At 42.4% G+C, this 25,159-nt stretch overlaps 1 protein-coding gene across 2 annotated transcripts in view; it reads left to right on the top strand.

The window, feature by feature from the left end:
- The window catches only part of GRK3 (G protein-coupled receptor kinase 3), a 1,268,751-nt gene that overhangs the window by 958,193 nt on the left and 285,399 nt on the right, over positions 1 to 25,159 (top strand). For both annotated transcript variants that reach the window (XM_078667331.1, XM_078667330.1), the window contains exon 12: positions 2,880 to 2,974. In XM_078667331.1, the coding sequence (XP_078523457.1) occupies positions 2,880 to 2,974 (95 nt within the window). The remainder of the gene's footprint in view (positions 1 to 2,879; positions 2,975 to 25,159) is intronic.

Below are 25,159 nucleotides of genomic sequence, written 5' to 3'. Positions count from 1 at the left end.
AGTTTTAACACCCTCCCTATAAAAGAACTATGTATTATAAACTGAAGAAGGTCTCTTGGGCTTGTTTTGGGGACCCCATTACCTTTCCGCTCAGTAAGTGTAAATTACATCTGGATAAGCAAGGCTCTCTGCATCCCTGCGATCTTCCAAGTGTGTGAAATTATGGCAAGTGTTCTATGATAAAGGCGCCAGGATCTTGCTTGGCTCGTAACTGCCAAAATGTTGTGTCTAGAATGTGTTACATGGACATGATGATAAACAGGCTCACATGTTATGATAGCCTTGACGGCTCAGCACTCACTGTACGGACTGGAGGCACGATGTATGTCTAGAGATGTCGAAAAACAAACCTTTTCTCATGTATAGACCTTCGTGAAAGCTAACTTGCAAAAACAGCTATGCAGTGTTGTGTGCAAAAATCAGCAAAAGGTAAAATGGTGTTTAAACTTCTAATAAACCATGCTAACATAACATGCATACAAAAGGGAACTGGGAACTGTAAACATTGCTTACTCTATGGAGAGAGTTTAATGTATACCACACTGTTTGCTAATAGTGAAGCTTTCATAAGAAACACACCACAGAGTATTAAAAGGTATTTACTAAGACCAGTGTACACTCTAGGCAACAGTTGTCAAAAAAGACACTATTTGCTAAAAAATAACCAAGATCTCAGGTGCTCAACATCCTATGATTTGCTTCCTTTATACTGTTGTAAAAACTTTGCATCTTCTCAACCAAAACAAGCATATGTATATAGATTACTCCCTTGTGCACACACTCTTCTAAGTTATGTAAAAATTGTCATGCTGACACAATTCTGTCTATTAACTCAAGGCTGCTTACAAAAGTTACTATCTAATACGTAGAATCTTACTCCTGATGTAGAAAATTATGCAGTACCAAAAAACGTGTGTGGAACCTAATAAACACAAGTCATCAACTGTCACCTGCACAGAGTTCCTCTTGAATACAAAGATATATAGCTTGTTCAATAACTCTATCAATCAACCAATCAGAAGTTTGTTAAGCTCAACTACTCACCCGTAAGGGTCTCAAGGCGCTAGGGGTAGGGATAGTCAGGATCCATTCCATCAAAGAAGGTGGTCTGTCGAAGAGCCAGGTTTTGAGGTTTCTTGTGAAGATGGGGAGCGATGTTGTCTGTATGAGGTGGAGCAGAAGGGCGTTCAGGCTTTGGCTGCAAGGAAGGAGAAGGAGCGACCTCCCGATTTGGCTGGTGTGGGGGAACATGGCGTAGGAGAGCTGGGCTGATTGTAGTGTCCTTTGGTGTGCGTGGAATTTGAGTCGGCTGTTCAGGTATGCTGGCCAGTGCCTTGGAGGGCCTTGTGTGCATGGGTGAATATCTTGAAGATGGTTCTCGCCTCGACGGGGAGCCAGTGGAGTGTGCGCATGTGCTGGGAGATGTGGCAGTGTTTTGGCAGGTTGTGGAGGATGTTGTGCTCTTCGATAAATGTGGCGAGTTGGCTGTTGATGGCTTTCTTGATGACTTTCCCTGACCTTTGTTGCATTAGGAGCAGATGTGTTTTCAAACACTTACACTCATTAGCTGGATCCATGTTGTACAAAATTAGGTAGACAAGTAATATGGTACTTGCCCGCCACTATGCAAATTATAAAATTAGCTAGCACACTTACTGGATGATGTCATCAGTGATGTCATCAATGTTGTAATTTGAGATTTCATCAGTGATGTCATAAATGATGTCATAGAACATGTCATGAGTGATGTCATATGTGAGGTCATAAGTAGTGCATGGTGAGGGCACAAAATTAAGGGCCCTATTAGGATGGCGGACCACCCCAGAGGTGGAGGGACCATCCGCAGGGGCAGCGGCGGTCCCTCCGTGCAAATTAGGATGTGACCGCCACCCTAGCAGTCACATCCTGTATTTTTAACATTGCGGCGGGTGCTGCTTGAAGCAGCACCCGCCGCAATGTTAAAAATGCAAGCAGTGCATTTGCATGCACAAAGCGGCAGGTACCGCGCTGTGCCTGCCTCTTCGTGCAGGCAAATGCAGGGGGGTACCATAGGTACCCCCCTTGTGCACCCCCCTTCACCCTGGGGGCCCGCAACGGGCCCCCAAAGAAAAGACCGTATGCCTTTTTGTGGTGGCATTGCCGCCGCGGAAAGGCATATCACAATGCAAATCCTAATATGGCTGGCGGTGTCTGATAGATACCGCCACCATATTAGAGCTTTTCCGCCACGGTCTCGTGGCGGAAAAGCGGCGGACGGTCTCCACGTCCACAGATGACCCCCCTGCCATCTGGCCGGGGGTCATTTCTCACAACGCAGCGGTGAATCCGCATCCTCCGGGCCGGCAGTGGCGTCCGCCGGCCCGGAGGATGCGGATTCACCGCAATCGTAATCGGGCCCATAGTTAGTGCTGCTAACTATAACTGCTGGATTTCTGTACTTTTTTTCAGTTCAAAACATTAATGTTGTCCCTCAGAAATTTACTTAACTGTAACGTTACTTTAACCTTTGTTTTTTTTCAGTGAAATTCTAAAGTTTATTTTTCTTTAAACAAAAGCAATTGTTTTTAGCACACCTAACTATAACATTACTTTAACCTTTGGTTTTTTTCAGTAAAAAAATAAATATATATATATATATATATGTTTATACATACACATCAATAAAGGATTTTCGTATACAAACAGTCAAATGTAAGCATCATATTTCATCTGGCCGTTATTGCTCAGTGCACATTGTCAGCTGTACCTACACATTGAGTTTGTTGAACACCACTCTGCAAATGCATTAATGTTACTAATATTACTGCTGTATATTATCAAGATATGACAGTATTACCCAACATACATTAATGCACTTCTTAAATTCCTTCTTTCTGTAGCCTGCAAATATCTTGTTGGATGAGCATGGGCATGTGCGGATATCAGATCTTGGACTTGCCTGTGATTTTTCTAAAAAGAAGCCACATGCCAGTGTGTAAGTAGAATAGGTCATTAAGATTGGTTCTTTTTAAAGTATTATAATAAGGCTTTACATTGTCACTTGTCCCTACACTCTGCATGAAATCACCTCATGAAACTGTCTTTGCTTCTATTTTTAATAACTAGCATCTAAAGTTGTAATCTTATATTGGGAAAAAAGTATTTTTGTGTTTGTCGGGGTGGGATTTACAAATGCCCTACCCAAGCCTTCTGAAGTATCAAACAAATAGGCATTTACATTGCGTTCTATACAGCCACTGCTCATGTTTATGTACTGTGCCTATGTATTGTTTATCCACAATGCTTTTATTTTATTTATCTTATTTTGGGTTTTGAAAACCCCTACTAACCAACTTGTGGGAGCCTCAGACAGCTTGGTGGGTGCATGTGTGGTCTGTAAGATAGAATGCAAATAGTAACTGAATACATATGGAAAGCACTGATGGTGGTGAACAATTCACTCCCCTGACATGGCTAATATACCTCCAGAGAACCTCAGTAGGGAAGGAGAAGCTGGTTTTAGACATCTGAGTGGGTAGGACCTAGGGATCCAATTGAAAGTGGTTATCATGAAGGTAGATACAGCTATGCAGTGCAACTGTGTATTTTGTCCGGTACGACCACATTGACATGTAAAGGAAATCCTCAGGCATCCCAATCAGTAGCCAAGATATAAACCTTATATTTGCAAACCATTCACACTCCACCATTGTTGTATGTTATATCAACAACATTTCAGTATGAATTAGCGTGTTAGCCTCCTAATAGCATATATACTGTACGTACGTCCTGTGTACATAAAGCCCTCGTTTGCCAAATTGGTAGTTAACAGGAGTTGCTGTCCAAATCGGAAATTACAAGTATGTAAGATAGTTGTGGCTCCTATGGATTTAACTACACATTTCACCTGCTCATTGTAGGGCTAATATACAGGGATAAACTGACCACAAATGAGGCAAGACCATTCCATATCAGCGTGGAAAAATACATTCCTAATTGTAATCCCCTTTTTTAGGGTCTAAGAGCCTGATTACGCGTTTGGTGTTCCATCGGACTGCCAAACTCATGGCGGAGGTACAATGGCGGTAGGAGACTGCCGCACCAGTGGTCCGATCGGCGTATTAAGACTACAGCAGTTAGACCATGAGTGCAACGATGCCAGGGATCCATGAACGCTGGTGCTGCGGTCTTGAGGCAACAATATGCTTGGCAGTGCAGCTGCGGAACTCCCAAGCATATTACACGTTTTCTCACTACGACCCTAACTGAAGTGGTGATACCGCATTTGTTAGGGTGGCAGTAATGAAACAAAGGGGGCGCCAGAGGGCCTTCTAGTGCCTCATGGACCATGGAATGGATGCAGGGGGGCACATAGTGTGCCCCTCTCTGTGCATGCACACCCATTTCCTGCACGGCAGGAAATGGGTGCAGGAACCTGAACTATCTTTGACATTCCCATTGTGATGTCTTTTTGAAAGGGACCGCTGTGGTGGGAACGCCAAAGGACCACCTGCCAGACTATGAGGGAACTCATAATCTGGCGGGCTGGCGGCAGTCGAGATTGGCAATGTGGGGCGGGGGTGTGCTGCCCTGCTACGGCACCACCAAACTCTTAATCAGGCCTGAACTCTTAATGACACAGTATTCTACACCTTAGAAGTACCAGTACATTTGGTATTGGTACTTTGTGTGTAAGAAATAATAAAGTCTCAATATGCAGAGAAAATTGCTTCCAGGCCACATTTCATACCTTTTTACAACAGAATATATACACACCCAACTCTAACCAAATATGAAATTAACTGGCTTGAAGGCCAGAAAGCAGTGTATTCACTCACTAGCTGCTTAACAAACAAATACCTATGCCTAGCAATGGGCACATATACCACATTAGAAGACTCATAAGCAGACTGGTAAGGCCCATAATGGAAACCTCAGGACCTTAGTAAATTTACCCCAAATGCACTACAGTACCATAGCAGTGGGCGATATGGTGCTACATGAATGACTGATAATGAAAAATTAGCCAAGGTGCCTCAACATCACTTATAAAATTCAGGAGAAATTTCACCTGGGCCTGCAGTCCTGCCAACATTTAAATTAATTAATGCTTTGTTTACCTTGTTGGTGGTGATTTTTATATATAAGCTTACTGAAATCTCGGCTGTGCTAAAAAGATTATGATTAAGCAGAAGCTGGCTACTATTACCTTGGATAGCAATTCAGAAATCGGATCACAAATATATTGGCTGACAACTATTTTCACCTAAATATTGTTTTAAACTATTTTCCCATTTGCTGTAGATTATCTATAATTAACTTCAGGGGGTGATATTTATATGATTTTGTCAGACAATATCTAAGACACAATATTCTGATACCATTCCATGATCTTGCACTTTTTGAAATCTAATTTATGAAACTCATGATTTTACCTTCCGGTATGGTGCAATAGCTTTGAGGAGAATAGACTTGTTCTTGGTGCGGAAAATGTTAAAATAAAACATTAATAGCCATGTTTTATGTGAGGGGGTCAGGAAGTTACCTGGATGATTTCTTTGGCTAACAGGTCTTTGAGCTACAATTTTAGAATGTTGTGTCAATTATGTTTTGTTGTAAGGATAATCTGTTTCTTTATTCCTCTGCTACTTAGTTTGCAATGTTCAATTTTTCCTAAGCCAATTTTGTTAAAGGAGGGCAGATTCAATATATTTGAAGATAACAATATTGATGGAACAAAATACAGAAACTGAGAAAAATAAATTGTAAGCTGCAGTAAGCATTCATGGGTATTAGCCAAGAAGTCACAACTCAGAAATGCATCATAGGGAGAGGATTGGTGTCAAGGGAGCAATCAGGTTTCATCCCCCAGTGATCGACTATTAACTCCTACAATAAGGAGTAGTAGTGGTTCCTGACAGGGTTGCTCCTTGTTACCCTTTCTTTTTGTGATTAATGTACCCAAAGTATAATTATTATTCATCTATATCATCTCTTTATATGCTGATTATATAGTACTATCTGTTAAACACTCAAGTCATTTTTCAGTTTGGAAAAAGATGAACCAGAACTTATTAAAATGCAGGTAATGGGACCAGATGGAAGCCCCTCCTATTTTAATGGTGGGGAAAGTTCAGTTATAAAGGTCGTTATCTTGTCCCAATTAATATATCTTTTTCCGAACAATTTTTCAGGTCCATCAGAACCCCTTTTGATCAACTGGGACACATTGACACACCCTTACACTAGAGAGGGATTTGCAGTCCCTGATTCTAAATGATACTGTTGAGTGGCACAGGCGAGGTATGTCAATGGCTGGTACCATGCAGATATTAGACTTCCTTTATATGCTATAGAAGTTGGTTAGGCACTACCTTTGGTAATTAAAATAATCATTCTGCAGCTCTTAATGGGAAACATCCTTTACAACTCGGCCGTTACCACATAATACCTTTACTACAGATCCATTACTACTCATATGCCTTTACCACGCATGCCTATACAATGAAAATGTAAGTATGTCATAGATAAGTCTATAATATATCCAAACTGTTTTCTCAATGTTAATTTCCTTATGAAATTTTAGCCAAGGCTACAGCCCGAAGTACTGAATGGAAGTATACGAATGTTGGCAAAAAGGTAGCTCTTGGTTCAGAAAGCCACCTTTTTTATAAATGGTGTAAATCTGTTCATTAGTTGCTGAGAAGTTAAAAAAATAAGAGTCAAAAAATCAGTTTTCCATAGGAAATTTTAGCCACGGCTACAGCCCGAACTGCTGAACGGAATTACACAAAATTTGGCAAAAAGGTACTGCTTGGCTTAGAAAATGGTGTAAATCTGTTCAGTAGTTGCTGAGAAAATGAAAAAAAAACAAATATCGATATCTAGGGGCGCGGTGGATCCACGAACCCTCCCGACCCTGACCTTCATTTTAATTGGCTGCCAACACTCTAAACCAGGAAGTGTTGGCAGCCATCTTGTGACTCGGTAGAACCGAGTCACAAAACAACAGAAAAACAAAAGTTAAAGCCAAGAAAAGGGGGCAGGGTAGAAACACCCTGACCCCCTAGACCTGCTCAGGGGATCCCACAAGGACCATCATGGCCGAAAATAGCATTTAAAAAAAAATCGGCTTAATTCGCACTGTGGTCGCAAATGTAGCCGAAAATAAAAAAAATGAAGCGCAGGGCCCCGGGGGCATTTGTAAAAAATATATGTGGGGGCCCATGGGGGCCCCTGCAGCCCCGGGGGCCGGCACCCCCCGGGGCTTGGTTAAAATGATGTGGAGGAGGGCACTTGGCCCTCCCACAGCCCTGGGGACCGCCACCCCTGGGGCTTCTTTTTAAATGTGTGGGGGGCCTCCAAGGTCCCCCCAAGCCTCAGGAACTGCCAACCCCTGGGCTTTTTTATTAATTGTTTGTGGGGGCACACAGCCCCCCAGCCCCTGGGACCGCCACCCCCTGGGGCTAGTTTTTTAAATAAAAAATAATCCTGTGTGGGGGTCTCGAGCCCCCCACACGCTCTGGGGACCACCACCTCCCCGGGGCTTTAATCACATAGTGAGGGGGGCCCCCCTCCTGGAGCCCGTGATGGCCCTGGGGACTGCCACCCCCTAAGGCTGGAACCTGTAGTGACATCACTGGTGTACTGTCAAAAACTGTCTTTGAACGAAGAAGCCAAGCAACAGGACTCATTTGCATCATCTATCTGCACAGGAAGTTACATCATTGGATTTCCCATTACCCAGCTGCACAGGATTTCCACCCAAAATTGTCTTTAAAAGAAGAAGCCAAGCAAAAGGGTTCATTTCCATCGTCCATCTTCACAGTAAGCTACATCACTGGATTTCCCATCATCCATCTGCATAGGAATTTACATCACTCCTTCCCTCCTCCGGGGCCTCCTTAATTGACTGTGCCCAGTGGTAGGTAGCCTGGTCCTACCACACTTCCACCGCTGCCCCGCTGCGACCCTCTGGCCGTCAACCCTGGCCTCTGATCCCCACGATGCTGCCTCGCCATTCCACACAACACTGAGGGAGCATTCTCCTGCACTTCCTGCAAGTATCCATACACTTACCTGCATGACTGCTCCTAACACCCCATTCTCTCACACTCAGACAATCCTGCCGCCATCTACACAACACTCCACATTCACTTGCATGCTCCTCAACACCTGCCCACTTACCAAAGACACCTCTCAGATCAGGGCCCTACTGCACCACAGCGCCCAGGCCTACTTTTCCTCATGGAAATCTGGCTGAACCCTGATCAACACCTGACTTTGCCACAGCCTTCCCCCAGCTAGGGGATCTCCAGAAAAGACAGACTTCACAAGCCTGGAGGTGGAATCTCCATCATCCAGAAGAATGCCATCAGCTCCACCACCTCCATGGACACATCATCCTACTACATAAAACACCTTTTGCTCACTACCAACTTCGCCATAAGCTGCTCTCTAATCCACAGACCACCAGGACCATGCACCAACTTCACCATCAGCATCACATACTTTGTTGCACTACTCGTCTTCTATGCTAGCAATTATATCCTACCCAGAGACCTGAACTTGAATTTGGAAGTCATGCCAACCCAACTCAAAACTACTCATTGAAGACCGTTGGAAGCCTGTGTCTCACCCAACCAGTAAAGGGACCTACCCATATCACCAGATGCTCCTGGACCGTATCTTCACCATCTTCAACAGCATCCAAGTCAACAAGCCCACTCCAGTCTCCTGAACAAACCCCACTCTCACCAAATACAGTATTCCTTCCCAGTCCAATGCATATGCATCATCTCCAGACCACCCTGCCAAAACTGAAATGGCATGACTTCAAACCCCACTCTCCCCAACACAGCCACAGACTTCCCAAAGCCATCAAGAATGTTAAAAATTGAATTACCTTCTGCCCCAACTCCCTTGCTCCCCTCAAACACAGCAGTACAACAGGAGCTAGACCCCAAGCCAACTGGTACACTGAGGAACTCCGACTAATGAAACACCACTACTAACAACTTGAGCACCAATAGAGAATGAGCCAGGGGAATGCAAACAGGAGCATGTTTAAGATGTTACCACCAAATGATCTGGAACACCATAAATGCAGTTCTGATGTACCACTTTGATGTCAGCACCAATAGGAGTAAAGAAATCTTTACCATCATGAAGGATTTCGTCCCACTGCTGGCTGCCTCCAACTCAATCACTCCCTTGCAGGACATCTGCAACAATCTCTCACAATTCTTTAGAAACGAAAACACTGCAATTTACAGCAAATTCAACTGCTCTACTGGACCAGATTGACCTCACCAAATGCCTCCTGCTCTTATACTAAGAACCAATGCTACCCGCATGGCCCATCATCAGCTGAGAAGAAACCATTGCCACCATGAAGTTTGTCCACATCAGCCCTCTGCCCCTACTGCGCCTACAACAGAGGCTGCAACCCGTCAGCCCAATGCTCACCCATTCTGAATGCTGTTCTCCCATTGCTGAAGAAACCCTCTGCAGCCCCTTCAATGCTCACCAGCTGCTAGCCAATCTCCCTGCTACCATTCTTAGAGAAAATAATCAACAGACATCTCGTCAAATACCCCAACTACCACTAACTCCTCAAAACCACTCATTCTGGTTTCAGACCCAACCACAACACTAAATGTGGCCTCATCGCTGCCACAAACGACGTCTGCATGACTCCATATAGAGGAGACATGCCGGGCCTCATCCTCCTGGACCTCTCTACAGATTTTGACGCACTGTCCCACCTTATACTCATTCAACACCTACACAACATTGGATTCCAAGGACATGCACTATGATAGATCTGCTCCTTCCTGACTACAAGGACCCAGTCAGCCAGCTTGGCACCATACACCTCAGATATCCGTGACCTCATCTGGAAAGTTCTGCAAGAATCCTCCTGATCTGTCATACATGCCCTCCTCACAAGCAAGCATGACTACAGGAATATCCTCTATGCCAGGATCAATAACAAAAAATCAGCACAAGGCTGCAGACCATTCAGAACTCTGCAGCTAGAATTACTTTGAACCTCCACACTGTACTTGCATCTCACCACATGTGAGGGAACTCCACTGGCTCTCTATAGACAAACAAGTCCAATTCAAACTCCTCACCCACATTTTCAAGGCACTACATAACAGTACTCCAGCATACCTCAAGCATTGCACCTGCTTTCAGAAACCTTCCAATCAACGTGGCTCATCCAGACTCCTATTTGTACACACCCCACACATTTGGAAAATTAAATCCATCAGGCTAGCTTTCTTCTATCTAGTTCCTAAAGCTTGTAATAATCTGCAATAACACACATTTAGCCTCCCCCACACTTTTTGAATTCCACATTAGCTGAAGACCTGGCTTTCTGAGTAGTCCCACTAGGCCCTAGGTTTGGCTAGACTCACACCTGCTCAGCACCAGGATACCCTCCCAGATGATAAAACCCTCCAAAAATCTGAATAACATAACACATTATAGGAATCACTGTTACAGTAGGTTGGTTAAAGAAATGGTTACTTTGTCCTCCATACTTCTTGTCTATAACAGTTCCAGATTTATTGAAAAGTTCAACAGAAGCCATTTTGATTAAGGGTGGGTGGTAGACTCTGCTCTGCCAGCGGAGTTTGCAGAGTTTTGCCCACTCCGCGCTCTGCTTGGAGTACCTGACAAACTCTGCCAACTGCTGTGTGGCAGACTTTTTTCTTGCATGGGGCTCGCCGAGGCTAAGTTGGAATGCACAACCAAGAAAATTGAGCTTTAGAGGCGTCTGGTGAGATTATTCAATATGGTCAGTGACTGCAGGTCACATTGAGAAAGCTGTTGCTCGAGTAGAAGACCTACACGAGCAGCAAAAATTAGCAGAGCCTTCTGGCATGCTGCGTGGTGCCGTTTGTGCTGTTTACATCACAGGCAAGTTCCTGACACTAAAAATCAGCGCGAGCTACTCACTGAACTCCATGGAGTCTTGCAGTGTTTTTAGGTACCTCTGCGAGTTCTGACCATCCCTAATTATGATGGGATTGAGCTACAGATACCTGACATAAGTATACCCAGCGACTAAAGAACCAGATTATCAAGCATACCCTCTGAAATATATTCTTGAATGCAGAAAGAGATAGTTCAGCCTTTTCTGGGTTATGCTCAGATCCGTATTTGAGAGCACTTGCTGGAAACCAGTATTAGAGCATCGAGTCGACCCTGCTGAACTAGTAGGATCACATGGTTGCATGCTCATTTTGGATAAAAATTTCAGAACGCATTGAAACTGGATACGTAAAATAGTAGTCATGAATTTCCCAGTCAGTATGTAATGAGAGGTTAATACAGCCCTGCCAAATACCACATATCAGGTGAAAGACTAACACATTTCAGTGTGGCTGTTCGCATCACTGCACTGAAATGCAAAGTCACGCATTATAGCGCCTCCTGATCTGTCAAAGCGGGAGCCACTGACTGATTTTAAGCTGGAGTGACAGAGCGCTGCCATGGTGCGTGCTACTCATGGTAGGCTTGGGGGCTTGATTCACCCGACACCGTGCACCACAGCATTACTTTTACAATTGACATTAGGGTCACTGTATCCAATGAGTACTCTCCCAGCCCCACCTATTAAAGTGTGTGACTGACCACTCTGTCTCTGTAGTACTCATTGGGCAGTAATACTGTGGCACGCGGTGGTGGGTGAATCAATTATCAGTTCTACAAGTCGTTGCGGCTACCATGCGCGTCACGGAATTTGCAGCATGCCTCACTCATGACGCTGCAAAGAAGTAAGTGCCTGGCGTGAGGTTACTTTCCTAGTTGCATATGCTGCTAATCCTTAATAAAATAAACCACTTTACTTTCTTACAGCGTTTACAGTCTGCATCACATCCAGAGTATATATGTTCCAAAGAAAGTATGAGCAAAAGAAGGCATCGCCTAATCCACGTGAGCTGCGCCTGGCATGCATTTGACATATTTGGATTCCCTGGCAATTGGGGTATTCGGCGCATACAACACTTAATGGTTCAGGCGTCCGCTCACGTCTGAACCATCGATTTCCTCACCTTGCACGTTATTGCTGGTTAAAGTGGGGATGTGTGCACTGGGTGCAGCGTGCAAATATAGGTTTGTTCATGGTGCCCCCACCTACAGTCAAAGGGCTGTTCATTCTGGAGGCCAACCTGCTGCCGCATCAGCACTGAACTGTTCCTGTCTATCACTGTCACTCTCAGTACAGAGGCACCAGACACACAGGCACAGTGTCAGTGAGTGCTTAAAATAAAGCATTTGATTTCTCAAACAGTCAGGAAAATTAATAGACCATTGTTTGCCCTTCAGAAATCATTTGTCAAAAACTGTTATGGTGTTTTATTAAATTGTATCACATATGATTTCCTGCCTATTAGGTACCAGCCAGATGACTTCCACATTTTAGCTATTTACTAACTTCTCAAATTACAATAACATTGTTTCATGAATTGTGTGGAGGAAAAATGTAGTGGTCCTGAATGTGATCAATGTCTAATTAAAGGCCACGTGTGAAAGCAGATGCACGCAGTTATGTTCAGTGGTCCAATTGGGGCAGGGGGAGGTTTGAGGGGCATGACGTGCTCATACTATTTTCTTTTTAGAAAAAGAGTTGGCCTACTTTTTTTGAAAAGGCAACAGTCTCATGATGGTTTATTCAGAATTGAAATGCTTAAGTGTAAGGCGGGGAGCCTTCTGTGCTGTGACACCCACGGAGGCACAGACAGCTAAACAAGCTTTCCTGCTAGGGTGTCTGCTGCTTGAAAGAAATGTAAATGTGCACAACCAGTCATTCTGCCAATGTAAACTGTACTTGGAAGCTGGTATTGGCTTCAATTAATGAAATCACTTGAAGCTTCCTGACAACACAGATTTATTCTTTGTGAGAGGTATTGTAAAGGAGTTGCCAGCTGAGATCTGAAGTATGTGCTTTTAAAGGACAGTTATAAAAAAAATTGCTTCCTGATGACACAGGTTTATTCTTTTTGAGAGGTTTTTTAAGGTAGCTACCAGCTTAGCTGGGACTTGTGTGCTTTTAAAATACCTTAGTTGGATGTTCACAGTTCTTTCTGTTACAGACTGAGTCCTTTAGCACTAAACATACACACATAACTATTCTCTACTGCACCAACCAGGATTCAATTCTGTCGCTCCCTGGTTCATTCCATTAACTAGTAGAGGTCCCACGTGGAAAGCTTGGACTGACTCCTGTTAAGTGCACTTCCATTTCTGATGCTTAATACAGTTTAAAGATCTTCTTGGAGTTTCTCGTTTGTTCCAATTGGTGTAATTACTGATATGTATATGTTTCCTTTGTATTCAGTGCTTGAATTTTGCTCACGTGAAAGTATCAATCATAGGGCCTGATTCCGATCTAGCTCGGAAGGGCTCTGAATGGGATATGTAGCAAGCGAGTCCGATTCCTAGCCCTGGTTTCATACCGAGCGACTCGTGCCACTCTAGATGCTAGCAAGTACAATGTGAATATCGCTGTAGTGTAGTTCCTATTATCCCAATAGGCTCTGCGCATTGGAATAATATCTTCAATATTATAGACGTAGGACTGTGGTTAACTAGGTCTTCTACTGACGATATTAGACTTAAAGTTATGTGTGCCAGCTAGCTCAGAGTTCACTAGAAACTTTCTCGAATAGGCAAGGAGGAGTTTAACCTCCCTGGATAGACAAGAAGGGATTTAGTTTCTGACAACCATAGAACATGACAACTTTGCTCTCCCCTAATCAAGAGTATATCTCTAGAGTCGTGTGAAAACAAAAGACAACTATTTTACTCAGTCAATACGTGCATTCTTAGTTTCACCAGGTTGTAGAGAAATAAGAGATGGGCGTGTTTCAATAAAAAGATGTTATTTATTGATCAGTCTCTTTTCTCATACAAGAGAAATGAATCGCTATTATTGCAATACTTATAGTTAAGTAAAGTGCTTACAGTAAAAACAGAATTATAAAATAATACTGTAAAAGCATTTATATGGTTTCTTAGCCATATGATACTTAAAATGGATAAAAGATATACATACATATATACATTGACTAATCGTACTCAACTGGTGCTTCTAACTACGCCTACCCCGGTGTACCTGACCTAAGCCTAATACTTGGGAGGGAGTAAGTAAGTAGCAGTTTAAGTTAAGTTTGTTTTGCCAAGAATCTGACTCAAGAATTCTCTGTAAGGGGTTAGTCAGTTCAGTACCTGGGATTTAGAAGGCTGGAGGGTTGGTATCTCTGTCTCAGGACTCGATATCCCAGTTACCCGCGAGGGCGGCTGGAAACGCCAGAGGCTGGATTTCTCGGCAGGAGAAAAGGCAGCGTCTCTCTCAGCGCGTCAAAAGGGAGGGGCAGCGTCCGTGGGCTTTCTGCATCAGCTGGGCTCTCCGGCAAGTAGCGCTGCTCCAAGCTCGTCACCACCGTGTCTTAGCTTAGGGCAGCGTCGGTATATTTACACCTGAAAGGTGCCGTGTTTGACGTAAGGATGGACATAAGACGTCAGCAAGAATGTCATAAGGACTGGACGTTCTTACATTCTTTGCAGGAGTTCTCGAGCAAAATCAAAACAATAGCTGCGGGGGATTTCCCAGGTCTGTTGGAGGTTTGATTTGTTTTGAGAACTCGGTGTGCTTCTCTAGGGGGCTGAAGGGATAGTGCTTGCTTAATGTGACAGCATGAGCTACGATCTAATCTGAAAACGGGTTTCTGTGCCGGTGTATGGACATTAATGAATTAATAACCGGACAAGGGTCAGAAATAGGAGTATCAATATAGGTACCTAGATAAACACACTACACCCACTCCACGAATTTATGTACATATTTACTAACCTAAGCAATAGTAAACATAACTAACAGTGCATGTGTATACCGAACCACCCCAAAAACATTTTTGTATTTGAAAAATGGTGTATGCGAAATGCACGAGATGAGTATAGGTATTGTACGCATTCAAGCAGTATAATCATTCAAAAGGGAGATGCACTTTTTATATCAGCATGAATGATTTGCGAAATTACACATGAAATGGCTCTTGATACAGAAGAAAAATTGCGAGACCATCTCATCACATATAAACACAATTAATTGCATATAAACTAGAGGTTGAGGTAATGTAATGTCTCTAGTATTCCTAAGAATAGAAGTTCTGTTCTCTAAGAATAGTTTTACTTTAAGCAGAAGATAAGTGCCAAAAAGGTAAATATTTTGGAATTGGAAAAAAGTTTTCGCTATTCAGGGGAGAAGAGAAAAAATAGTTCACAGTCACTTTGTTTTCAAAAGACTGAAGGCCAAATTCAGAGTTCAGGGAACGCCGTGTGCAAGTTTGTTTTAAAATCATTCTCTCTGTTCCGGTGAAAACATCATTTCAGACAGATTCTCGAAAAAACAGTTACAGCTTCTGGTGAAAGTTCGACTAGGTTCGAAAATGTCGCTACCATGCAGTCATGCGCATGATTGCTTTCACTGATGGTATGATCAGAACTGTTTAAGGAAGGTCGTACCTGGTCGATGCTGCCTTCATCTTGTTCTTCACTACCCTTCAATCGTAGTGGTGAAGTCTCCACGAATGCCGTCATCAGGATAGGTAGCCGCTGGGGACAGCACAATGCATGAGCCTTTACTGGACCCAACAAAGTATCTGCATCCAATGGTACATCTGATTGTAGTGTAAGACAGGTGTCCAACACGCATTCTTCGCCGCATAGCATGCACCTTAATACAGGCATAACACAATTCTGCCAGATGGGTCTGAATGAAAGAAACCAGGTCATATTTAGATCTCGTAGCCGGTCTAAGCCAAGGACTTTAGGTATGCGGTCCCGGTAGCGGATAGCTAGGATCGTTTCTTCCATTGTTGCTGGAGTCTTGTCTGTGACATGGCTTGCCATAACGAAGCAATAGTAGCAAGAATAAAATGCCTGCTACGAGTCCCAACAGGAGTGGAAGTCCGCCAAAGATGGAATGGACGAAATTTGGAAAAATACCCAGGATCGCTTTGAATGGGGTTAAAGCGCCTGAAAAAACTGTCTTAAATACACTCGCGATACCACTTGTATCAGAAATATTTAAGATTTCGTTCAGCATTTCTGCGAAGTGTAGGGGGCAATTTGTTGATAACATTGAATGAATCTCTGCCGTTGTCCTTGCAACTCAGAGATCATACGTTTCTTTTGATGACGTCAACTGGGTTGGCGTCTGTAGGAGCACAGTCTTCATTCTGCTTAAAGTATCAATTCGAATAGAAGAGATTTTTAAACTGGGCCATAACCTTCCCTCCCTGTCTGGAGCATCATTCGGGAACAATACTCTTTCACAGCACATGACCCTGGAAGTCACGCTTACGAGATAAGGTTTTCCTGGCAGCAAGCCACAACATCTGTGATCTACAATTAGAATGTAACTCCCGTTCGAAAGTCTTCTAAAGAATGGTTCTATTTGTGTTGCAGGTGTGCCTAACTGGTGACATGAAAGGTCATTTGAAGTCCCTTCACAGGCCCCATGCAAACTAATACCCTGACACAGAAGTATGCCACTCAGTGATTTTTCACAATTATTACCACTAAGAAATACACTCTGTCCGTTGTTACTGACACATGTGTGTGTATAGGGCAAGTTCCATGTGGACTTAATGTATCCTTTACCCAACCTTTCATACTGGCCTGCCTGTATATATTTTTGGCAGTATTGAAACTGGAAAGTTGTTATCGGAATATTTATTATCCCATGTATTATCCATTCAATGACAGGTCGTTCTGACATTGTCAATGGTAATCTCTCAAGTTTTTCAATGCTCAGAATTGTATAGTCAGCACCCTTTTGTGCCAAACTGATTTGTTTATCAGTAAGGTTAAAGATATTAAATAGTGACGTTGTGTTGATTAAACGCCAAGGCACATAGCCTGAACGCAGATTTTGTAACATCCAGCCAAGCTGTACAATAGAACGTAATTGAGACTGACCGTGTTGCAACATCAGTAAGTCTTGTTCTATTATATCGATTACAGAAGATACAATACTGTCAAGTGAATATATTCTGGAAGACAGAGTCATTAACCCATTGTCTACAACAGAAAGTGATTTTTCCAAATTAACACGGTAAATTTCGTATTTTTTCTGCTGTCTCAATTTGAGTTACTTTCCAAGCTTTGTTGTAAGCTGCATATATAGAGGCCGCTATGAAACGTTTTAGACGCTGTTTGCGTGGTCCCATGATGAAATCACGCAAGTCAGCACCTTCTTTAAGTAAAGTTAAGTGTTGCTTAATTTCTGACAGTGTGGATGTATGTAGCCATTGAAGGCAGAGTTTCCCCACACTATAAGTAGTTACAATCCCTGGATGTTGTCTCTGGGAGTATCTTGGGTCTGGCCGGGTCAATGTGAACCCCTGTATTTTGTTCAGGAATCTGTCTTGACAGTTATTTGTGTCTGTTGGCCAGATCAACCATTGTTTCCAATCAGCATGTGTTCTGTTTTGGTTTAAAATATGGGATACGTCTATCTCAACATCTGTAGTGCTATTACTGTCAGGTGTTGGTTTTGGAATAGACGGTTTGTTTAAGTCTTTAATCTTGGCTAGGCCAAGACAGGATGTCTGTTGAATTGTATCATTCAAAAATATAATTTGTTCTGGGATCATGCAGGCTCTAAATAATGATTCTATACCTTGCACTTGGCAATCTTTTGTGCCCCAGATAGTTTTCGTTTCAATGTTATTGTTCCAGAAATCAAAACCGAATGTATTCATTTTTTCAAAAAATGAGTCTGAATATATCAATTTTGTGTTTGTAAGCATGGTTTTCACTCCTGTCTTATTTAACAATTTGAAATAAAATGATTCTGCATTACTTGTGTTGAACCCTGAAAAGTATGAATATTTATCAAAATATGTCTTTGAACTGCCTTTTGGTGGAGTTGCACAATGTTCCCATTGGTTAAATTTTAAAACATTTCTAGGTTGAGTAGATTTATGCAGGTAATGGTTACCATAATGGTTGTAACAAAACATTTGATCGTAATTAGATGAACCTTCAAAAAAATCATGTTCTGTAAATTTAGCTGACATTACTAGATCAGACATCATATCATTAATACTTTCAAAGTCCCAATCATCAGCAAATGTGCTTGGTTTTACAAAGTCACTTAATGAAATCTTGAATTGATGAGGATACTTCAGGAGCTCAACCGGACCATATATTTCGTAATCAGTTTTGTCCCATGCTACCCCACCGGGTATAGGATTGGCTGTGAAGTTTACTGGAGAAAGATCTCTTTTCTCGATGTGTGAAGACTTGTGTGGTTTCAGGACCAAGTTGATGTTCTGACTTGCTGTGTCCATTATAACATATTTTCCCTCAATGAAATGTCCCAAGCATAGTACCATGATGAGCCAAAGTATGGGGATGAATATTCCTAGTGCCACTCAAAGTTCAATCCATGGAGAAATCAGATAGGTTTCTTTTAGTTGATGAAAGAGTTCCTTTGTTTTATCTTTAAAAGTTTTTGTTGTCCGCTGTTCCTCTGGTTCACTCAGATCTTCAGAAAAATCATCGAAGTTGATGAAGTAGCCTGATGCTGTTCTGTCAATTGTTTCAATTGCTTCTGGATTCCTTTTCGTTTTTGGAATTTTCTTTGTTTCATTAGCATAGTCTGTGGTTACATCATTATAGACTGGTGTTTCTTGATTTAATATTTTAATTTGGGTTTCAAGAGGTTTAAGTTCCATGGCTTTGTTGCATAGTCCTTGTTGTTTTACTGTAGGTTTATCAATTGTGATTAGTCTTTCAGTTTGAACCTCTGTGTTTGTAGCAAACTTTGGTGTTCTGCTACTTCTTGGGAGTCCACTTGGCCTACTACTTGTTATCGGCCACATGATTGTGGTTTAACCAGGTCGATGGATACAACTCGGTTCTCCTTTTTACCAGCAAGGGGCGGTAGTACTACTGATCTTGTCCTGTTGACAGACAAGACAGGAACTGCTTTTCTGTAAGAAGGCCCAAATTCCTTCTTCACCGCGATCTTTTCACTGACCAGATCCCCGATTTTTGGAATCCAGACAGGCCTTGCTGGGACAGGTGGTTTCTCTTCAGTGGTTATTGGCTGCTGTTTCAACTTTATGTTGCTCAGGTCTTTTCTTGTTTCGTTTAAGTCCTGTAAAATAGCCAAACGATCTTTGATATCAAAGCATTTTTCTTTAACCACTGAAGTTTGACTATCAAGGTCCTGGATTAACATTCTAGTCCCAAACAATAGTTCGTACGGACTGAGACCTCTCAGAGAATTTCTTGGCAGATTATTAAGACTACGTTGGACTCCCGAACCTAATACCTTTGCTGTTATAGATTGCTCTATGCCCTAGTTTTTTCTTTACACCATCCCGTTTCCCTCAGGAAGGAGGTGACAAGAGTACCGCAATGCTATGCCCATGCCGGCCATGTCCGTCTTATAAGCTCGAGAGCTAAAAAGCAGGACCCTGGTCAGAATGTAGCATGCCAATTGCGTATATGCCATTATAGACTCGCAAATCTTTGTATAACAGTTCAGACGTCAGCCGAGAGCTGGGGTCTACATTTTAAGTGAAAATAGTCTCTATATGTTAATATGACGCATTATTCATACTGGGTATTTCATGTCGATAGCCTAATCCTTATTGGGTGAAACGCCATGGCAGTACACCGTCTCGGTCACCAATGCGATCTCTGTTGCAGTTTGGGCAGTTTTTTGCAAATATGTGATGTTGCAGCCTCATTCCTGGCCACCAGTATGTTGATTGTAATACTTCTAGAGAATCCTTAAGTGTAAGGTGTCTAAGACCCTCACCCATATGTGCGTCTGCTATTAACAAGCCTCTCCTGTCCATGTTTGGAATCACTCTATCCCCCACTCCAGGGATTCGATCAAAAGGAACGGAGTTTGCATCGATTATGTATGTATAATTGAGTGGATACATGAGGGGTAGCGCTGAGCAGTCGCCTGTTGATGACGTTTTTACCGCCAGCATTGTTTCCCCGTCAATGTATTTTACTGAACGCTTTTTTGTAGCTACGGAAGCCGATTTAGTTGGTTCCGCTGTGGCTGTCTCAGCCAATGAATTCCCTGCAGCGTGAACGCCATCACGCTGATGACTCAGTGAGTGTATCACGTGAGTCTTTGGTAGTTCTTTCTTTAAAAGAACTATTTGTTCCCAAAGCGATTTTTGCTTTATTGTTGCACCTATGTCATCTTTGTACCCGTTTTCAACCCATTTCTGCAAGTCGTTATTGTATGATTTGACGCAGTAATATGAATCGCACACTATTAGTGTCGGGAAATCGCAATCCGCATTATCTAGCGCCATTTTTAACGCTATTATTTCAGTTTGTTGTTCTGAATTATTTTCCACTGAGTGTGTTTTTGAAAACAGCGGTCTTAATTTACCTCCGCGCCACACGTCTTTTGTAATCTCGCATGTGGCGTTATAAGCTTGTTCTCCCCAAACTGAGGGCTGAGCATGTCCGTCTGTATGTATTACACAGGCGTACTGTCGTATGGGCAGAATGTCGATTGGCAGAGGATATTCTCTTTCATATTCTAGATTTTTTAATTTTGTCAACTCTGGATCAAAATAGTATTTCACTCTGTCTGTAGCAAGAGAATCTTCCCATTGTATCCATCTTGGATTTAGTGCCATAGTAGGTAAATTACATGGGGTTGTTAATGCCTCAAAGGCTGATTCTGCTGTTCTGACTGTAATCTGTCTGCCGTCAGCTTGGTATCTTTCTCTTGCTACAGCTGTTTGAACCACGTGAACAATGTTTTCCTTAATGCTGAATGTTTTTTCAGCTTCTGTGTACAAATGTGTTTTGTATGCTATTGGTACCTTTTCTCCCTCATTTGAGGTTAGGTATGTGAATCCGCATCTTCCTGGGATGACTCGAATCACAAGGTTGCGTGTGTTATCACGTGTTTGCAGTTTTGTTTTAACTAACATGTCTGTTTGTAAAGATCTCAAAATTTCTGTGTGTTTTTGAGTCCAGTTGATTCTTTTAAAATCTGGTTTTATTAGATCATAGAGAGGTTTAACCCTCTCTGCATAATTTATAATGTAAGTTCTTCCGAAATTTAGGAAACCTAGAATTGATTGTAAGTTTTTCAGCGTTCTAGGTGCTTGGATTACAGCACATTTCTCTAGGAAATCTTTAGCCAGGCTTTTGCCTTCACTTGATAATTCATATCCTAAAAATAGGACAGTCAGATGGGCAATTCTTGACTTCTTGAAGTTGAATTTGTAACCCTCTGCTGCGAACCCAAGTATTATGGTGTTTGACTATCAAGGTCCTGGATTAACATTCTAGTCCCAAACAATAGTTCGTACAGACTGAGACCTCTCAGAGAATTTCTTGGCAGATTATTAAGACTACGTTGGACACTTATTAAATGTTTGACCCACCCAGCTCCCGAACCTAATACCTTTGCTGTTATAGATTGCTCTATGCCCTAGTTTTTTCTTTACACCATCCCGTTTCCCTCAGGAAGGAGGTGACAAGAGTACCGCAATGCTATGCCCATGCCGGCCATGTCCGTCTTATAAGCTTGAGAGCTAAAAAGCAGGACCCTGGTCAGAATGTAGCATGCCAATTGCGTATATGCCATTATAGACTCGCAAATCTTTGTATAACAGTTCAGACGTCAGCCGAGAGCTGGGGTCTACATTTTAAGTGAAAATAGTCTCTATATGTTAATATGACGCATTATTCATACTGGGTATTTCATGTCGATAGCCTAATCCTTATTGGGTGAAACGCCATGGCAGTACACCGTCTCGGTCACCAATGCGATCTCTGTTGCAGTTTGGGCAGTTTTATGCAAATATGTGATGTTGCAGGCTCATTCCTGGCCACCAGTATGTTGATTGTAATTCTTCTAGAGAATCCTTAAGTGTAAGGTGTCTAAGACCCTCACCCATATGTGCGTCTGCTATTAACAAGCCTCTCCTGTCCATGTTTGGAATCACTCTATCCCCCACTCCAGGGATTCGAGCAAAAGGAACGGAGTTTGCATCGATTATGTTTGTATAATTGAGTGGATACATTAGGGGTAGCGCTGAGCAGTCGCCTGTTGATGACGTTTTTACCGCCAGCATTGTTTCCCCGTCAATGTATTTTACTGAACGCTTTTTTGTAGCTATGGAAGCCGATTTAGTTGGTTCTGCTGTGGCTGTCTCAGCCAATGAATTCCCTGCAGCGTGAACGCCCTCACGCTGATGACTCAGTGAGTGTATCACGTGAGTCTTTGGTAGTTCTTTCTTTAAAAGAACTATTTGTTCCCAAAGCGATTTTTGCTTTATTGTTGCACCTATGTCATCTTTGTACCCGTTTTCAACCCATTTCTGCAAGTCGTTATTGTATGATTTGACGCAGTAATATGAATCGCACACTATTAGGGTCGGGAATTCGCAATCCGCATTATCTAGCGCCATTTTTAACGCTATTATTTCAGTTTGTTGTTCTGAATTATTTTCCACTGAGTGTGTTTTTGAAAACAGAGGTCTTAATTTACCTCCGCGCCACACGTCTTTTGTAATCTCGCATGTGGCGTTATAAGCTTGTTCTCCCCAAACTGAGGGCTGAGCATGTCGGTCTGTATGTATTACACAGGCGTACTGTCGTATGGGCAGAATGTCGATTGGCAGAGGATATTCTCTTTCATAATCTAGATTTTTTAATTTTGTCAACTCTGGATCAAAATAGTATTTCACTCTGTCTGTAGCAAGAGAATCTTCCCATTGTATCCATCTTGGATTTAGTGCCATAGTAGGTAAATTACATGGGGTTGTTAATGCCTCAAAGGCTGATTCTGCTGTTCTGACTGTAATCTGTCTGCCGTCAGCTTGGTATCTTTCTCTTGCTACAGCTGTTTGAACCGCGTGAACAATGTTTTCCTTAATGCTGAATGTTTTTTCAGCTTCTGTGTACAAATGTGTTTTGTATGCTATTGGTACCTTTTCTCCCTCATTTGAGGTTAGGTATGTGAATCCGCATCTTCCTGGGATGACTCGAATCACAAGGTTGCGTGTGTTATCACGTGTTTGCAGTTTTGTTTTAACTAACATGTCTGTTTGTAAAGATCTCAACATTTCTGTGTGTTTTTGAGTCCAGTTGATTCTTTTAAAATCTGGTTTTATTAGATGTTAGAGAGGTTTAACCCTCTCTGCATAATTTATAATGTAAGTTCTTCCGAAATTTAGGAAACCTAGAATTGATTGTAAGTTTTTCAGCGTTCTAGGTGCTTGGATTACAGCACATTTCTCTAGGAAATCTTTAGCCAGGCTTTTGCCTTCACTTGATAATTCATATCCTAAAAATAGGACAGTCAGATGGGCAATTCTTGACTTCTTGAAGTTGAATTTGTAACCCTCTGCTGCGAACCCAAGTATTATGGTGTTTGACTATCAAGGTCCTGGATTAACATTCTAGTCCCAAACAATAGTTCGTACAGACTGAGACCTCTCAGAGAATTTCTTGGCAGATTATTAAGACTACGTTGGACACTTATTAAATGTTTGACCCACCCAGCTCCCGAACCTAATACCTTTGCTGTTATAGATTGCTCTATGCCCTAGTTTTTTCTTTACACCATCCCGTTTCCCTCAGGAAGGAGGTGACAAGAGTACCGCAATGCAATGCCCATGCCGGCCATGTCCGTTTTATAAGCTCGAGAGCTAAAAAGCAGGACCCTGGTCAGAATGTAGCATGCCAATTGCGTATATGCCATTATGGACTCGCAAATCTTTGTATAACAGTTCAGACGTCAGCCGAGAGCTGGGGTCTACATTTTAAGTGAAAATAGTCTCTATATGTTAATATGACGCATTATTCATACTGGGTATTTCATGTCGATAGCCTAATCCTTATTGGGTGAAACGCCATGGCAGTACACCGTCTCGGTCACCAATGCGATCTCTGTTGCAGTTTGGGCAGTTTTTTGCAAATATGTGATGTTGCAGGCTCATTCCTGGCCACCAGTATGTTGATTGTAATTCTTCTAGAGAATCCTTAAGTGTAAGGTGTCTAAGACCCTCACCCATATGTGCGTCTGCTATTAACAAGCCTCTCCTGTCCATGTTTGGAATCACTCTATCCCCCACTCCAGGGATTCGAGCAAAAGGAACAGAGTTTGCATCGATTATGTATGTATAATTGAGTGGATACATTAGGGGTAGCGCTGAGCAGTCGCCTGTTGATGAAGTTTTTACCGCCAGCATTGTTTCCCCGTCAATGTATTTTACTGAACGCTTTTTTGTAGCTACGGAAGCCGATTTAGTTGGTTCCGCTGTGGCTGTCTCAGCCAATGAATCCCCTGCAGCGTGAACGCCATCACGCTGATGACTCAGTGAGTGTATCACGTGAGTCTTTGGTAGTTCTTTCTTTAAAAGAACCATTTGTTCCCAAAGCGATTTTTGCTTTATTGTTCCACATTTTTGTACCCGTTTTCAACCCATTTCTTCAAGTCGTTGTTGTATGATTTGACGCAGTAATATGAATCGCACACTATTAGTGTCGGGAATTCGCAATCCGCATTATCTAGTGCCATTTTTAATGCTATTATTTCAGTTTGTTGTTCTGAATTATTTTCCACTGAGTGTGTTTTTGAAAACAGAGGTCTTAATTTACCTCCGCGCCACACGTCTTTTGTAATCTCGCATGTGGCGTTATAAGCTTGTTCTCCCCAAACTGAGGGCTGAGCATGTCCGTCTGTATGTATTACACAGGCGTACTGTCGTATGGGCAGAATGTCGATTGGCAGAGGATATTCTCTTTCATATTCTAGATTTTTTAATTTTGTCAACTCTGGATCAAAATAGTATTTCACTCTGTCTGTAGCAAGAGAATCTTCCCATTGTATCCATCTTGGATTTAGTGCCATAGTAGGTAAATTACATGGGGTTGTTAATGCCTCAAAGGCTGATTCTGCTGTTCTGACTGTAATCTGTCTGCCGTCAGCTTGGTATCTTTCTCTTGCTACAGCTGTTTGAACCGCGTGAACAATGTTTTCCTTAATGCTGAATGTTTTTTCAGCTTCTGTGTACAAATGTGTTTTGTATGCTATTGGTACCGTTTCTCCCTCATTTGAGGTTAGGTATGTGAATCCGCATCTTCCTGG

Source organism: Lissotriton helveticus, chromosome 11 (genome assembly GCF_964261635.1).
Source record: "Lissotriton helveticus chromosome 11, aLisHel1.1, whole genome shotgun sequence".
Taxonomy (NCBI): domain Eukaryota; kingdom Metazoa; phylum Chordata; class Amphibia; order Caudata; family Salamandridae; genus Lissotriton; species Lissotriton helveticus.
This window is presented reverse-complemented; position numbering and strand designations above follow the sequence as displayed.